Here is a 17,497-nt window from a genome sequence, read left to right as displayed (position 1 = left end):
CTTGTATTAGATTCATAAGTTTATGTTTTCAATATTGAGTGATATTATTATAGTGTGTAACGAATCGCACACTGAAGATTCGATATGTGATGTTATTATAGCGTGTAACGAGTCGTACTCTGAAGATTCGACATTTGTCATGCCATAGTAGTTGTGGACTTATAGCATGTATTGTATGTGTTTCCAAATTCGGTTGTGCATGGTAGATAGTTGATTACCTTGTATATACATGATGTTATATACGTCATTGCACAATTTGTTGATTTTGGAAACTTGGGACGTCGTTGCATGACTACGGCTAAGGCATAGTTCTAGTATGGGGGATTGTCCCCCTATAATCTAGTGCACACATAGGGAGGTTACCCGTAGGCTAGTAACCCTAAAGTAACTACGTTGTCGGTCTGATCCGGCGTGATGTCCGAGTATCCACCTTGTTTGATTTTGCATTTTATTTCAAGTTGATAACTAAATGATGTTGTAACTTGTTGTTCCTCATTTGATTTCCCATTTTAAGTTTCAAAATGTTAACTTTGAGAAATCATGTTTTATGCATTGTATTAGAAGTTCTAATGTTGGTTAAATTGCATTGATATTGTGATTTGTGTTTTATTATTCTAATGTAGCGTAGGATGATTTCTTAGACTTTGGAATATAGACGTTAGGTGGCATGAACCATTTTAGTTGATTTAGCATTTCAGATTTCAAGTTAATAATTTCGATAATCTATATCTTATTGCGTTGTATAGTATGTTTCTATATTGTTTAATTGCATAAATATTATAGTTTATGTTAGAAATGTTTTAGGATGATTTATGAGTCTCACTTATGACGTAGACGTTAGGTAGTATGATCCTTTTGAATTGCTTCATGCTAATGTGAAAACCTTGTAAAAAGTTAGGTCTATGCATGCTCATTCCCTACGAGTAACTTGTTTACTCACCCCAAAGTTATCAGGCTGTTTCAGGTACAGATGCCTTAGTTCGAGATGCACAATATCCCTAGGTCGTTTCATTAGATTGAAGTTCTTTTAAGTGTATTCTTGTTCGCATGCAAGTGTTAGCATGTTTGAGTTTTACTCTTAAGGTTGTAATGTATAGTTATGACAAAAATGTCATTTTTGACTTGAAACTTGTAATGTGTGCCTAAACATACTTTTTGACGTTCATTTTATGTATATGATATGTGGCCAAGGGCCAAACTTCTTTTAAAATCCATGTATATTGAAAAATGTAGAATTTTGCCTTTAATGAGAAAAGTATGAAAACTAGAGTTTTAACATGTCATTTTCGTACTGTTGTGTGCATTGTGTGTGAAATTCATCCTTTAGCATTCATTTACCATGTATGAGGTGTGGCCAAGAGGCCAAACACCATTTTGTTTTAGGTTTTACATTTTAGTTTCATATATTGCATTATTAGGCTAAAATAGGAAAATCCGAGCCTTTAAGGGTTCATTTTCAAATCGGGTGGCGTATAGTGTGTTCTGACACATCCACTAGCACTCATATATTATGCATGAAGTGTGGTCAAGGGTCAAACGGTCTTTTGATTGCATTTAGGTACGATTCTTGCATTTTTTGCCTTTGAAGGGCATTTTTCCTGCATTGGGGTTTGGGTTGGTCATATTTTACATCGGCGGTATTTTTAAGCCGTGGGTCATTATAGCGCATCCTAATAGGTAAATTACGTCTACGTACATGATCGTTTTCAAGAAAACTTCTTCCTTGGTGAAATGAGCCTCCTATGTACTCACTCTACATTTTTTTTTTTTGCAAAAATTGTGCATAAGGCCATTTTGGGGTTTTCACATGAAAAATAAATTCCAGTCTTGACATGGTTGACTAGAAAACATGATTTTAGGGGGGGTCACTTCACAACTTTTTCCCAAGAAAAGTCCCTTAAAGGCCTCAAAATCACATTTCAAGTTCAGATATCAGTTTTGGCTTGTCAGTGGACGAGCGCTCGTGCATGGAGCAGTGGGCACATAAAATTCATGCCCAATTACAAGCGCTCGTCGCTCTTGGATGAGCGCTCGTCCATCCTTCTGTGTGTGTGTGTGCACACGCGCGCCTTGTTTCAACACTGCTTCTCCGACTTCAAATTGTTGTATATCCTTCGTTTTAACTCTGAATTGGTCCGTTCTTGAGTCTAAATTGACCGTGTCGAAATAAGCTTTCCAATGGTATCAATTATAGTATCATATTCCACTTGTAACTCAAGATATTCAAGTTTTAGTAAGGTGATTTGGTTCGACCGGGATGGGGTTTCCCTTCCTTCGACTTCAAGACTTGATATCTTTGCCGTTCGGATTCCGAATCGAGTGATTCTTGAGTCTATCTTTGTTAATTTTTCATTGTCTTTCTAATGATGTGCACAGTGGAACCCATTTTAGTTTAGAATGACCATTTTTTTCCTTAGTCCATTCCTTAGAGGGTTTTGAAACCCTAACTCTGGTCTTACTTTCGTTGAGTCACGGGACTCCTTGGAAGGTCACTCTCGTGTCTTAGGGATGATGTACATCTCTATAGACTTGTTTATGTTTAGCTTCAACATTTTGGATCCGTTTCGGGTCATCACAGGACACACTGGGTTTGTAAAAATCCAGGGTCGTCACATTTGGTATGGTTTGTGGATGAGCTCACAAAACGGGAGGGCTTGATGGATGGGTGGATGGGTGGCTTGGAAGTTGAGTGGGGAGAACCTGAGCTGGATTTGGTCTGATAAGGTGATTTTTGTTGGTTTTTGGTAGATGAAGGTGAGCAAACAGGTATGGTCAATGGGGGTGGCAAAGGGGAGGGGGAGGAGGAAGAAGGGGAGCCATGTAAAATTCTGAAGCACTTTTTTTATCATAAGGAAGTTCCTTCTAATAGGTGATGGACCCAATGAAAGGTTAACATATGTCTTAAAAAATTAAAATAAAGATTAGACCATTTTTAACGGGTTAACCATTTAAAACCCATATGAAGAAATCATCTCTCTCAACCTCTAATCCAAAAAAAAAACCCTAAAGCCCCTCCCCACCAGCACCGCCACTAAGACCACTCCTTCTTTCTCTTCCTGCACTGGCTCCATTTTCTACCACCACCATTGCTCTCCACCCTCTTTATCTCTTTTCTCTTTCTCTCCACCCTAATCAACTGTATTGGTGTTTTGGGTGTTGCAGAAATGTATGTATATGTAAGGAAGAGGGGAGAGAGCGTTGGAAAAAATATTATGATAAATTATGAAAATCACTTACACTTACATATATAGTGGAAATAAAACTTATAGATTTAATCCGAACCGAACCGAACCATAGTTTGGAGTTGCGTAAACACTTCTTGAAAATAGTCAAACCTCTGACAAGGTGCAAGGGATATATATTCAACAGATTATTAGAAGTCTAAAACCATAGAAAATCAATATTTTTAATAAGAATTATATGTGTGATTATTTACTTTGTCCACATCACCTATAAGAAGGAACTTCCCTTTTATTGGACGGGAGGCAAGTATTCTCCCCAAATCATAAAAATAAAAATAAAAAATAAAAAAAAATAAAATTTGATTATTACCTTTTTTGAAAAATATATCTCTAAACTTTTGTTCACATTCCAACATTAATACTTAAATCATGGATAGAATTATGAAATTTTAAGGGTCAAATTTGTGGAGCGGAATGGTCTTTGAAAGTTTAATTATCCTTCCATATAATCCTTGGATTCAGATGAATCAGAGGAAATATTTTGTGTGAAGAATATTTTAACTTTTTTACCATTATAAAATTAAATATTTATTTCACACATTTTATCCTTGATTTCCCATTCAAATTTTGACCATTGATTGTTCTTTTATTAGTTTCGGGGCACCTCATGTGATACATGTCCAATTTTTCAAATCTATGTTTTACTTTTTCAAAAGAAAATTACGTTAAAACCATTTTTTATATGAGGATTAAAGAGTTTATTTATCCTAACTCCAATTAAATAAAGATACTAATTTAATTTTAATCACTTTATTGATTATTGTCGCAAGTACACTTTAAGAATATGTAATATTACGACAAGACTCTCTCCTACTAAATAACAGCATAAAAGCCTCTTCAGATTCACTATCAAATATTATTCCACTTATGCTCCGTTAGGTAGGAAAGAAGAAAGGGGTGGAAAGAAAATAAGAGGGAAGGAACAAAATTCCTTCGTTCGGTAAGAAAGAGACACGGAGGGAAAGGATAATAGAAGGGATGTCTAATCCCTCCTTCTTTACAAATTTTCATCCGCCCAAATTTGGACGGAAGACGGGAGAGAAAATAAGTATAACTATTATAAAATTACAATATTATTCTTTCCAAATATTAAAAATTAAACCATACACATCTCATCTCACACAAAAAAAACTCTATCAAGGTATGATTAATGTGTTATATATATATATATATCAGGTCATGTAATCCTTGTTTGGTCGAGATCTAGATCTTATATATATACATATATATATATATATATATATGGATTGTTTGTTATATAATTTTCTTATTAGTAAAAAAGAGGATTAAGAAGAAAAAATACATAGTCTATATAAAGAACCATAAAAGATCCATATTTAGAACCAAAAAAACAAAAATGCTTTATTTAGACTGTGTATTTTTTTTATAACATATTTAGAACGAAAAAAAAAAAAAAAAAAAAAAAAAAAAAAAAAAAAAAAAGAAGAACCGTACATGTTGACACCTAGTTTGACAAACAGTAGTTACTTCATTAGTATTGCCATATATTTGTAAGACTACAACTAGTGGTGCAAATAATTTTGAGTGTTCAGATCTCATGTTGTAATGCAAGTTAAATACAACGTAAATGGTTGAAAATAAAAATTTTAGTTTGACATAACTCTGCTAGGATAATATTTATCAACGAAGTATGTAGATAGTGGGGTACATTTTTTTTATATTATTATTATTCATGATATATGAAATATGATTATATATATATATATATATATATATATATATATATATATATAATTAAAGCAAACAATAAATTGAGTGAAATTAATGGTACGGAAAAAAATAATGAAGGGTATAATGGTAAAAATAATTTTAAATTCTCTCTTCCCTTTTCTCGCAACGAACAAATGAATTTGATAGGTTCTTCTCTTCTCTTCCATCCAACCGAACAAAACAAAGAAAGTCCATAATCTCTTCCTTAGGAAAATCTCATCATTCCCTTCTTCCTCTCTTCCATCCAATTTATTTCTTTCCTAACGAACAGAGCCTTAAGGCGCGTTTGGATCTTGTTTCACTTGAGTATCAATTTAAAACTTTATGGTCAATCAAATTGTTTTATAAAAGAATTTTCAATATAAATGTTTTTTTTACATAAATAATAAAAAAATAATTTAATAAATGTTTACTAAAATGCCTTGGTTTTAGACTTTTAGTAATCAAATTTATTTAAATTGCTTGAAAGTATATTAAATCTCTCTTATGAAGATCCCTTGCAAAGTCGATCAAAATGAATTACCTTTTCTATCCTTACCAAATTGTCTTGGATTAATTTCACTTATTCCTTGAAGTTTGTTAATATTACACATAGATCTCTTTACGTTTCATAATTTCACTTACCTCCCTTGTAATCCCACTTACCTCCCCTGTCGGTGACCAAAAGGTCAATTTTGCCATTTCAATGTCTGAAATGACAAAAAACATGTAATAGGCAAAATGATAAATAACACACCATAAGGGGGTGAGTAAAATTATGAAATATAAATAGGGTCTATGTAAAATATTGATAAATCTCGGAAGAAACTAGTGGAATTTATCCAATTCATGGTTCACAGTATCGGTCGCGGTATAACGGATTCGGATAAAGTCAGTATAAATTAACCGATACGTATCGAATTTAAAAAAGAGTCGCATATCGGACGATACGTATTGAACTTAAAAAAGAATCACATATCGGACGATACGTATCGAACTTAAAAAAGAGTCGCACATCAGACTATACGATGAGCCATGATCCAATTGACTTTTACAAAAATCCTCCAGTGAGTCGCCTTTGCAGGGTAAAAAATGCCATTTTCCAAGAAAAGAAATATAAGGCAAAAGTAAAATAAAAATAAAAAGCATCAAAGGCATGCGAAAAGATCTCACTTTGATAGTCCAATCAATTTCACATTATGCGTCCACATTAGATAAGCTTCACCTAAAGTAAAATTGTCACACCACTCATCCCATCTTTTTGACGGACTTCAATCCTCTCGGTGTTTTTCTCCCCATATCTTAATGGCACACATAGTGTCATGGTATCAATTAGCGTCGGTCGGCTAAATGTTCTTCCCAAACCTTAATGGCAAAGAACTGTCATGCCATCAATTAGTGTCGGGACGAGATTTTCGAACAATAGTTAGGTCTTTTGAAGTAAGAATTTATATTGTTTTTACAGTTGACTTGTATTAATAATAAATACATATATTTTTTTAATATATGATATGATAATTAAATAGGACGTATATATTTATTATTAATTCATATTAACAGTTAAAAAAAGTACATCCTCGTTAGTGAAGACCTAAATATTATTCAATATTTTGTAACACACTCCACCATATTATAAACACGCCCCAACACAATTAAATTTAATTTCAAAGCATTAAATAATCTACCTACGCCACAGACAAATTTAATGTGCTTAAAATAGATTTAATTACTTTTAAAATATTACAACACGTTCAATAAAGAATCGAGACACACCATTTAATATGTGCGAACAGTCGGATTAATATTGGAGTTTGAAAAAAATAATAATAAAAAAAAATCTTTGCTTCAATATCTTTTCACACCCCACCCAAAATGTCTTTTTCACACTCAAAACCCATGCAAGAAAATGCCTCTAGGAATTCCAAGACTGGCGCAGCTTATTTTCCTTTCTAAAATGACTTCCGCTTTCACATTCCCCATAAATGCTCAAATAATAAACATCTTTATCAACGGCACGGGCTTAAAGGTATCATGTCTTTATTTTTGTCAGGGCTCAAGCCTATCTTTTCCCCGAATGGATATGCTCGTATTCGAGTTCCTCTCCTCCTTGTTTACCAAAATTAAAAATAAAAAAGTAATAATAAAAAAAAACATTAAATGGTGAATTTCACAAAAAAAACGCTTGACATGCAATAAAAAGAAGACATTACGAGCTGATATGCCTCTATTCGAGTTTCTCTCCGCCTTATTTATCAGGATTAAAAATAAAAAATTAATAATAATAAAAAAAAAACATTACGCCGTGAATTTCACTCTCACTTTTCAATTTCAACATAAAAATGGTTGCTATTTTCCAATGCTGAATAATATATTATAATCCCATAAATTCATTGTATTTTCTAACGAGTATTTTTGCTAAGGAGCATACACGCAGCTTCGTCCTTGAAAAGTCAAAAAAAATGTGTGAAAACGTGATGGTTAAGCACTTTTCACGTTGGAATTACTTTCCGGTTACTCGAAAACGAAATCTGATATAAAGCACTTCTAGCTCCTAATCTATGTACATACTTGGGATGTTTTATCATTATTGATATGGAAGGAACAAATGTCTCCATCTCAAATAAATAACTTTTTGACTTCTAAGCTTGATCTAATTCAGAGAACTCCAACTTGAGTGACGATCAAAGGCTTTGCATAAATCAAAGTCTTTGAAACTGTTTTCTTATTTTTTTTGTCATCAAACATGCCTAAAACTATTTATCCATCATGTGTAGTAAAGCCTAGTTCATATCCGTTTGTTTTTTATGCTTTTGTTTTTGCAGAAGATAACAGCGAAAACAACATTTTTAGTACAAAAAATGTTTTATTTTTCACAATGTCAAGACGTTTCGTGAATAATGATAAAAAATCGAAACAATAAATTTTTTTGTACTTAAAATGTTGTTTTCACTGTTAACTTCTACAAAAACATCAACAGTTCTCTTATTGACACACAATACTGCACTGTAGAAAGAACATGCTTTAAACTTCAAACACAATGAGTGAAAAAGGATCAAATTATTGAAGAGCCTGTCAAAAGTAAGATATGAAATCAGATGCTACTTTTACATAATTGGATTCCATATTTGCCTTTTGGCACCAACTGATCTTCGGATATCGCCGCCTAAACAAACATATCGGATCAAAACATAGAATAAACTCCCAAAAGCAATAACAATGAAAAGTTTCAGTGCCAAAAGATGGTACTGTTATACACTGCAATATATGCCAACTTTCTGGTGTTGTCTTTTCTCCTACTTTTCTCTATCACAATCAACCATCGTTGCCTATAGCCACCGTTACCGTTAACGGCATGAGGTCTTACCTGATCGGAATCTATCTGAGGCAATACACTTGGGGATTGACCAGAAGAGATAGAGGCAATACACTTGGGGATTGACCAGAAGAGACGGTGCACTTGTGGGGCTAATGACGATGGTGGATTAGGTAGTTTTTTTAGTAAGGGTGGGGCGGTTCAGAATAGAACAGTAAATATGTGTGCGTGCGCGAATGAGTGCGAGAGAGTGAGAGTCTGGTGGTTCTAAATGAAGAGCAAATGAGTGAGAGTCTGGTGGTTCTAAATGAAGAGCAAATGCGAAGAGAAAACTGATACAGTACCCGTTTACGAATCACATGACTTTATACACTGACTTGATATTGCGAGCACATCTGACCAGAAGATAAAATGCAGTCTACGCAATTGAAGATAATTAATTCCAGAAGACAAAGCATATGGTAGTACATGTCCAACCATGAAAGAAATCATCAAAAGCTTGGAAGGTGTTGCAATTAAACAAAATAAGCATGGGGTCATATAGAGTAGCTTCGTTTCACTGATCAATTTCCATATTATATTCCAAATGGGGAAAACCAACAAAAGTGAAATATGAACAGCAGTCGGACAAAATTTAGCACAGAACAGAACATCCTACAATTGAAAATTTACTACCATAAGCTAATTTTAACTGCTACAATTAAAACTGAACTGATTCATGGCTACCTTCTAACTCAAATCTAGTAGGAAATCAGAGGTCAAGTGATGTGATATATATGACCTCCCCATCATAGAAACAACACTAATGCTCCACATATAACCTTGCTTTTGAAGGTGCTTTATCCCATAGGCCGCCTGGAACGAGGCAGGAGAGCAAGAAGAATTTTTTTCCTAGGGCCCTGCAAAAGGGGGAAAAAAATTCAATTGTGTTCCAGTAAAAGAATTTTCTTGTTGGTCGTTCAGAAAAATCATTGGTAAGACAAAACAATTTTTAGTTCTCTATTGTTCCGGCAGGAGCCCACAAGAGGAAGTTGCCATCTGAAATCATTGCATTTGTTTCATTTAGCATTTGAACATGCCAAACCAGAAAGGAGATAATGGAAGAAGACAAGCCCCTACTATTGACTCTCATATTTTGTAAATTGATTCCAGGACTTGGGCCACTGCATCTCAAACAAGGTTGTTTTCTATCACCGGGGACCATCTCCAAAATCAACATAATCAGATTAGTACTCTGCTTCTGGTTCCCACTAGATCTAAAGTTAACAACTCCTGAATTCTCTCAGTGCATAGTAAGTCATTACATCACACCATTATACATTATACGTGCATGTCAGCATCACAGGCTATCACATTCTTAGTGCAGTGAAAACAATATAATCTATTAATAGGTGACTGTATACTTCAACGAGAAATTATTACATGGTCGTGCATGTCAGCATCACAGGCTATCACATACTTAGTGCAGTGAAAACAATATAATCTATTAATAGGTGACTGTATACTTCAACGAGAAATTATTATATGGTCCCGGTACCATTGGTCCCAGCCAATCACCGTTTGACATGTAAGCACAAAGCTGAATAAAGCTTTGCACATTTCTGACACATTTGCTTGCATGTCAATGATGATTGGCGCAGGACCATGTAATAATTTCTCATACTCCAACTATGGGGCAAGACTAATGGCACAGCAAATAAATGGGCAGAAATGAAAAGTAAATGTTGGAATCTAAAAGATGTCAGATAGAAACAGACACTGCCTGCAAACAAAGTCACAGCTATGACAGCATAAAGACGAGCCACAAAGAGTAAAGGTTCTGCTTTAAAACTATAAACACTAATGCACATAAACATCAAACTCTGATTTTTTTTAATCACATTCAGTGGGAAATTAACAGATGCTAAACATAGAATAATACCATTGGTACTCCCAATTCTTTGAGATCATGATCTCCCATCTGCCTCAAAGCAGGCATATCTATCTGTAGAAATAGATCAAATGGATCAGAAATCGGCTTGATAAGAAATAATAATTTCAATGTTGACTGCAAATTACAAGAAATCATCAAACTTAAAGGAAAACAGAAAAAGGGAAGGGGGAAAAAAACAAAGAAAGAAAGAAAAGAAAAGAAAAGAAGAGAAGAGAAGAGAAGAGAAGAGAAATGAAATGTCCTCTTTGACCAAGCAATTATTTAGCTTAAAAAAAATAATGATTGATAAAATGACATGGTTCACATATTAAATGATGCCTGGGTCTCATTGCAGCTTACACTACTTAGTAAACTACATGGAAGAAAACAGTGTTGCAGACAAATTATAAAGGATGTAGACTAATGTTTCATTTGGTAGGAAGGAAGGATGAGAGGTAAAGGGAAGATAGGAAGGAACACACTTCCTTCGTTCGGTAGAGAGAAGACAAAGAGAGAAACGATAATAGGATGTATGAGTCATCCCTTCCTCCTCCAAAAATTTTCATCCTTCCAAATATGGATGGAAGAGAGGAGGGAAGACAAGTGACGCTATTATAAAAGTTTTAAATTACAATACTATACGTCATAAATTACAAAAATAATGGGGTATGGTGGTCAAAACAATTTAAAACTCTCTTCCGTTCTCTCCTGACGAACATAGTAAGTTTTCAACTTCTCTTCTATTCCATCCAACCGAACAAAAGAGGAAGGACAAAATCTCTTCCCTAGGGATTTCTCATCCATCCCTTCTTCTCTCCCTTCCAATTTTTATCCTTCCTACCGAACGAAGCATAAGAATAAGGCACAGGTAAGCTGAACCGATGCATGAATGTTGCCTACAAGAAACTGGAAATCTACACATAATATTTCACTAAGCTTAAATAAGAAGTAAAACTCACCTATTAATATGAAAAACTTGCCTATCAACTAAGTTATCCTGATTTGAGTACTACATATGAAGACAGTACCAAGAACACACTGCCTTTCTACCGTTATACACTGACTTCCAAAATGCTGAAGATGTACTCTCATAAGCTCCATAAGACAACACAGCATCTAAATTTTAAGAAAGGTGAAATGTTTACTCTTATACCACTTGAGAGGTCTCTTATGTGCTTCCATAAAACGGTTCCAAATTTCAAAAAAACTCTACATGTTTATGTGCTGATGGATCCTTTCCAAATGCTACCTATAAATAATGAACATGACTACTATATCCACATCCAATAGGAGATGGATATGACTATGGCATATGTGACACCTTCAAAATTCTTGTCAATAAATATTTTTTTCATGACAAATATCATTTTTGATCAGACAAATTCCAGATTTCTACTGCCACAATCTACTACAATCACTTGAATGGGTAACACTAGCATGATTAGCATCTCTTGTTTGAAGTGAACTATTACGTCTCCTGACCAGTTAGAAAACCAACCACATTCTCAAGTTTTTGCAGTAATTGTGGTGCGCTTTGATGTTTACTCTATTGATCACACATGCAGAATTGGCTACTTCCCATGTAAAATTATAACAAATATGTCGAAGATTGATGTTCCCATAAGCAGTTGTGAACCATAAAGGACCACCATTAACCACGACTAGTAACTGTCAATCTGGTCCACCAAATAACATTGGAAGTACAACATGCGTGCAACTGTTAGGGTGCAGTTTAAACCCAGACCAAGCCTTAACTATTTATACATGAGCCAAAAAATAAAAAAGGAACCTGCACTTGACACATCTAGGATTTAACTGATGCATAATTACCTTTTAAAAAAAAAAAAAAAAAAACAAGAATAAATAAAGAAGGAAAGAAAGAAAGAAAAGTACAAAGAATTTATCAAAACTAATTACAACCACCAAAACCTTTAAAAAAACAGAAATTAAGTTAAATTGTAAGTTTAATAAGAAAGTAATACCACAATTCAATATTAAAGTGTAGTCAAAGAATTTAATAGAATATCACTCTGCAACTAAAACTTGTCCCCAAACCAGAATAACCATACATCCAGGGTGACAGCTCTGAAGGATAAGGTATTATTTGACAAGAGAGAACTTGGGAAAATTCATTAACTAGCCAGAAAATAGCCCTGATTGGGAAGCAAGTCATAGGGGAACTCAGAACTTAATTCTAAAAGAGAAAGAAACTTCCAGGATGAAATTGAAGGAGGAAAGAACAAGTATATGAGTGGGTTGATAAAATTCCATTTCAGAAACCATTTGGTGAAACTTCAAACTAGTACAGGGGGAAAAAAAAAAGCCTCACAACTAAACAAAGAGCAGCAATAACACTAAGAATAGGCCCCTATTAAAATGAGTGACGCCCTTGGATATGATAAGGGCAATACAAGAGAGAGAGAGAGAGAGAGCAACAGAAGAGCCAATAATATGCTTAAAGTATTCCCCATTTGGTGGAACTTACAACCAACTCGGGGAAAAAAAAAAAAAAAGGAGCAGCAATAACACTAAGAATAGTCCCCTCTTAATATGAATGATGTTCTTGGAAATGGTATATGCAATACAGAGAGAAACAGAAGAGCCAATAATACACAAAGTATTGCCCCCCATCCCCTCCCAAAAAAAAAAAACACACACACACACACAAAAAAAAAAATCATACAGATCACATAATCATGGATATGGGATATGCAATACACATAATGACATACGAATGATAAGGTGTATATGTTTGGATAATAGTTTGATATATCTAATGCACAATATGCAAAATCTCGAATCTTTGGCAAATTTAAATATACTGGTTACAAACTACTAAAAGAGCATCAGAGAGAAGTTTAGTTTACATACTTCCTCAGCCCTAAAATATATTGCATATTTTTCCAAACCCAACGAATGCAACAATCCATCCACAGTAAGATGTTCGTCGCCCTACATAACATTAAAACCAACAAGAAAATAATTTAGTCAGCAAAGCATGTGAAAACCCAACATTGAACAACTGAGATGATAAAAAATCAGGAGGAAAAACACCCCAAGTAACAAAATGAGTTAAATTTCATCAGAAACTTTGAAATGGTTGGAGTACCAGCATTTCTGTTTCACTGTAAATAACAAAAGCATCTAAGAAAAGAGAAGGCAAGAAAAGATGGTTGTGCTTTATAACAAGCCAAATCCGAGAAAATCAGAAAAGGAAATGGTGAAACATGCGAATTTGTCATATAGATTGCTTATATATGTATAGAGAGCATCATACTAAGTCAAACTTAACAGAACCTATCCTAAATCATATCACATGTTGCCATGTTGCAGAAATGTACTAAGCGGGGGCTAAAATAGGTCAAATAAAAAACATATTATAATTTAAGAAACAGGTGAATACAATCGTGATGGAACCATATACACATATAAGCCCAGGGAGGGCACTGCCTCCATATATGCTTTTTAAAATAAAAATATCTCAAAAGTCAAATTAGTCTTTTGAACACCCAATGACGTATGATGAAGTCTATAAGGAACCCTTTACAAAAATTATTAAAGTAAACCCCTAAATTATTTATTCTATTAGAATGGCTCCTCAAGCATAACCTAAATTTCTTTGCATCCTTCATTTTAACAACACCCCCACCCCCTCCCCCACCACCCCCACCCCCCCCAACCCCCACCTAATATGAACATTCTCGTTCTGCCCTTTTATTCAAATTACTTTTATAAGTTTCTATAATCTTCGAATAACGAAGAATAATGTAAATCATAGTGCCATGCACAAAAACCTATCATCCAAAATAATGTAGATCTAGAAAGAAAAAAATGACCTGGCCCATCAACTTGCCCAAACAGCTCAGTTTTTCAATTTTTCAGGTGGCGATAGGTGTCCTGATGTCAAAAGCAACCTGATTCATACCAACTAGGCAACTCCAATTTCCAACGTACACACACGTAAGCAAGGGTAACCCGACTATATACCAAGTTACCAACAACTGTCACCTTAAAAACAAGCTTATTGAATGAATGCATTCTAGAACCCTTAGGAACTTAATACAGAGTAAGAAATTCATGCACACTCCAAAAATATACAATTATTGAAAAATTTCTAATTATGTCCCTTAGCAGTCGCACTTCAATGCAGGAAGATTATTGCCAACACAAAAACTTGATGTTGTTTGGGCAAAGTAACCAGCCAAGTTACATACTCAAACTAACTTGTATACTGGAAATCAACTCAACATTTATCACGTCAAAAGGGAAGTATGTTAAATGCAGAAATTTAACCACAGATCTACAGCAAATTTTATTCTCTATGAGAACAGCTTCAAAGTTTTGTCTAGTCCCTTTCTAAGTCTTTTATCACCTTAATATACATTAAATACAGCTAAATCTACATGGTTAAGCAATCCAATAACTAGTATTAGATTTTTCCCTGACGTTTAAAGAAAAAGCAAAATGTTATGGATTAAAGCAATGAACACGACTAATGAAAATATATCAAAGGCTATCATATAGATTAAATATCTAAGTGACATGAAGCTACAATATTAAATTTCAAGGGAGGGGGAAGGAGGCTAGTAGTTTGTACTGTGTATGAACTTCTCTGAACAATGCTGCTCGATGGAGGAGGCGGGGGTGCCACAGCCTTCACAGGTCCAGAAGATACTGTTGATTTTGTCACAAAAGGTGAAGAGCCCATGGGTCTTGAAGGCTCAAGAATATCTTTGCTAATGTATGGAACTGTCCTGACATCATCATATGTTCTCATTAATGGCCTCTTTGGTAGTTCTTCCTCATTCCTTCGAGGTGAACGACCCCTAGATGTTTGAAAAGTTTCATCCGGTGATCTTCGCCTTAAACGATCCAAAGTCCATGGAGAATACGAATTTCTCAAGGAATCTATTTGGGGCAATGCATCTGCACTTCTCGTGGAAGGAATTCGACTAAATATGCTGACATCCTTTGGCTCAGAAATGTGCTGCCTGGTTGGTTCGGGCATGCGCTGCCGCATATTTGGATTAGAAGTTGAAGATCGAATTTCCCTAGACAGCGTGTCACGAAGGTCCACTCCATTCTGCTTGCCATCGCTTTGAACTTGCCTAAGCACATTTTTTCGCATAAGTTTGAACCGGAGGTCACCTTTACCAAGGCGCATATCTTTAACTATATCAAAGGCACCCACATTAGAAATTCAGAAATCAATTCAAACAGAAATGCAATAATATAAAGCCACAAGTAAGGCTATTACCACCAACAGAATTAGCAACACCATCTCCTCTTTGTCTGCAAAAAGAAAATTTGCAACCATAAAAAAAATAAAATTAAAATTAGAGAAATCTTCCAACTGTAAACACTTATTTTTCACAACACAAGCCCACTGGCATTTTCTAGTTTAGATTACCACTCATATAAGTAGAACATTTCAATTTTGTTTTAAAAGCCAAACAATCTTAAGCATGTCTGAATGTCAGTATACCCACCCAAACAAGCATATTCTTCTAAACCCATCTGTGAATATACATTTATACATAAAAAGTAAAGCCAACCTCAGAAGGACCATCACCAAAATTCAAAGCTAGCTCACAAAACAATAATATAAAGGGAAGACGAAACACACCTTTTGCTGTTGAATTGGGCTCCATCCACATCACTTCCTCCTAGTCTATCTCTAACCGACCTCTTACTTCCAGCTGCTGGGTGAGAATCAGAAAACGTACCATCTACTGCAGGTCCTGCCCTCTTTACCACCTGTATATCAATAGATAAGTGAATCAATAGTCATCCTATAATAGCCCTCTAGTGCAATCCATAGAACCAAAACAGTTAAATAACACAACTAGCAATTTGGGTACACAAAATTTTCTCTGATAAATTAGCATATGTAAAACCCAGAAAATAAACGAAACCCTAATTTGCGATGAAGACAGAGAGGATGAAATAGATAACGTACCTGCCCACTACGTCCCAAAGTGATTGTGACTCGAGACCTCGAAGTCTCTGCCATGTGAAGATATACCAGAAGCTTCAAAACCTTGGACGATTAATCAAACGTTCGAACCCTCAAATGTGACCAAGCGACACTACAACGTACATCACCGACTCTGAATCGACCAGAGAAAAAACTAAGCACACTGTAGAAACAAACAACATTCATTCTGAAGGAAAATTGCCGCTAGGGTTTTGGGTTAGAGATTAACAAAACGAAAACGCAGAAGTTCAAGAAGTACTAACCATTAGGTGATGATAGCATTGAGAGATCGAAGTCGTAGGGATTGATTGAATTCATCACGAGATCGAATCAATTGTTTGAATTTATCATCCTATTAGGGATTACAGAACATTGATAATTTTTTTCTGATATCGAAGAGGAATCGAATACTGTTGGGAACAATAAAATTGAAAGAACGAAGAAATCGAGTTGAGTTTTATCTCATATTTGTTTCGTAAATAAGTGAGGAGAGAGGAATAGAAGGGAATGAATGAAAAGAGGGTAACAGAAAAGCACGGACACGGACATAGCCGAGATTTAGGGCTGCCAAATGAACCAAACACAAACGGTTCGAGCGTGTTTAACACGATCCATCACATATACAAAATTAGCGGGTTTAGCACCACCTTAATCATATTCATGTCATATTCGTACTAACTTGTTTAATTAATGTTTTGAAGTTCAACTATTTTAATCCGAACTAAACCTGTTTAATTAATCCTATTAGATTAATTTCTATTATTTTCATATAATCTCAATATGAATATTGTATTTGACATTTTTTTAATTATATTATTCAAATTATTCTCATTTTTATGAATTTTGTTTTGAATTATCTCAATTGTTTCATTGTATTTTTAATTTTTATATTTAAATTAATAAATGAGTTACCTGACTCGTTTTTAAATTAAACGGATTAAACATGTTATTTATGTAACTTGTTTAATAAATGAGTCATGTGAGGATTTCTGACACGATTATTAAACGAAAATTATATTTGAATTGCTTTATTTACCAATGCGTCAGTGGCTCAGCAGTATCAGCCCATTACCCTCAAAAGGAGGCTAGGAGTTCAAGTCTCAAAAGAGACATGTGTGTGTGAGTACCTCTTGAAATTCAGAGAAAGAATATGAGAATTAAAAACTCTATTCGATATTCATCAATGAATATTACATTCAATTTATATAATAAGATTAGCTAAAATATGTAACTAATTACCTACCAATTAACCTTAAATCAAGGAGTAAATAATTCAATCCTACAACGGTACTATAAGAGATAAAATCTCAACACTCCCCTTCAAGTTAGTGCATAGATGTCAC

At 34.5% G+C, this 17,497-nt stretch overlaps 1 protein-coding gene across 3 annotated transcripts; it reads right to left on the bottom strand.

Moving 5' to 3' along the window:
• Window positions 1-8,753: 8,753 nt before the first annotated feature.
• On the bottom strand, window positions 8,754-16,748 carry LOC132294928 (uncharacterized). Of its 3 annotated transcripts, none has more exons than XM_059792959.1 (8): window positions 16,418-16,748; window positions 16,137-16,341; window positions 15,804-15,934; window positions 15,435-15,469; window positions 14,775-15,349; window positions 13,049-13,129; window positions 10,187-10,249; window positions 8,754-9,164 (listed from the first exon to the last, which is right to left on the bottom strand). In XM_059792959.1, exons 2-8 carry the CDS (start codon window positions 16,188-16,190, stop codon window positions 9,105-9,107), a joined length of 999 nt encoding a protein of 332 aa, XP_059648942.1. In that variant the 5' UTR covers window positions 16,191-16,341; window positions 16,418-16,748; the 3' UTR covers window positions 8,754-9,104. The 3 variants fall into 3 exon arrangements, with proteins under 3 accessions (XP_059648942.1, XP_059648940.1, XP_059648941.1); XM_059792957.1 differs by having other exon boundaries at window positions 16,137-16,317; XM_059792958.1 differs by having other exon boundaries at window positions 16,137-16,287.
• Window positions 16,749-17,497: the final 749 nt, after the last annotated feature.

The sequence above is a fragment of the Cornus florida genome, unplaced genomic scaffold (genome assembly GCF_030987335.1).
Source record: "Cornus florida cultivar Cherokee Brave unplaced genomic scaffold, ASM3098733v1 CherokeeBrave_3.0.0_Hap2_Chr02, whole genome shotgun sequence".
NCBI lineage: Eukaryota > Viridiplantae > Streptophyta > Magnoliopsida > Cornales > Cornaceae > Cornus > Cornus florida.
Note: the sequence above shows the minus strand (reverse complement) of the source record. Positions and strands in the feature narration are given on the sequence as shown.

What these genes read in the sequence shown, in the direction of transcription:
- LOC132294928 (XM_059792959.1), bottom strand. Translation starts at nt 16,190, where the DNA reads ATGGCAGAGACTTCGAGGTCTCGAGTCACAATCACTTTGGGACGTAGT. An exon ending in TGTTGCTAATTCTGTTGGTG is followed by an intron (nt 15,350 to 15,434) that starts GTAATAGCCTTA and finishes CCTTTGATATAG; the next exon opens with TTAAAGATATGCGCCTTGGT. An exon ending in TATATTTTAGGGCTGAGGAA is followed by an intron (nt 10,250 to 13,048) that starts GTATGTAAACTA and finishes CTATTTCTACAG; the next exon opens with ATAGATATGCCTGCTTTGAG.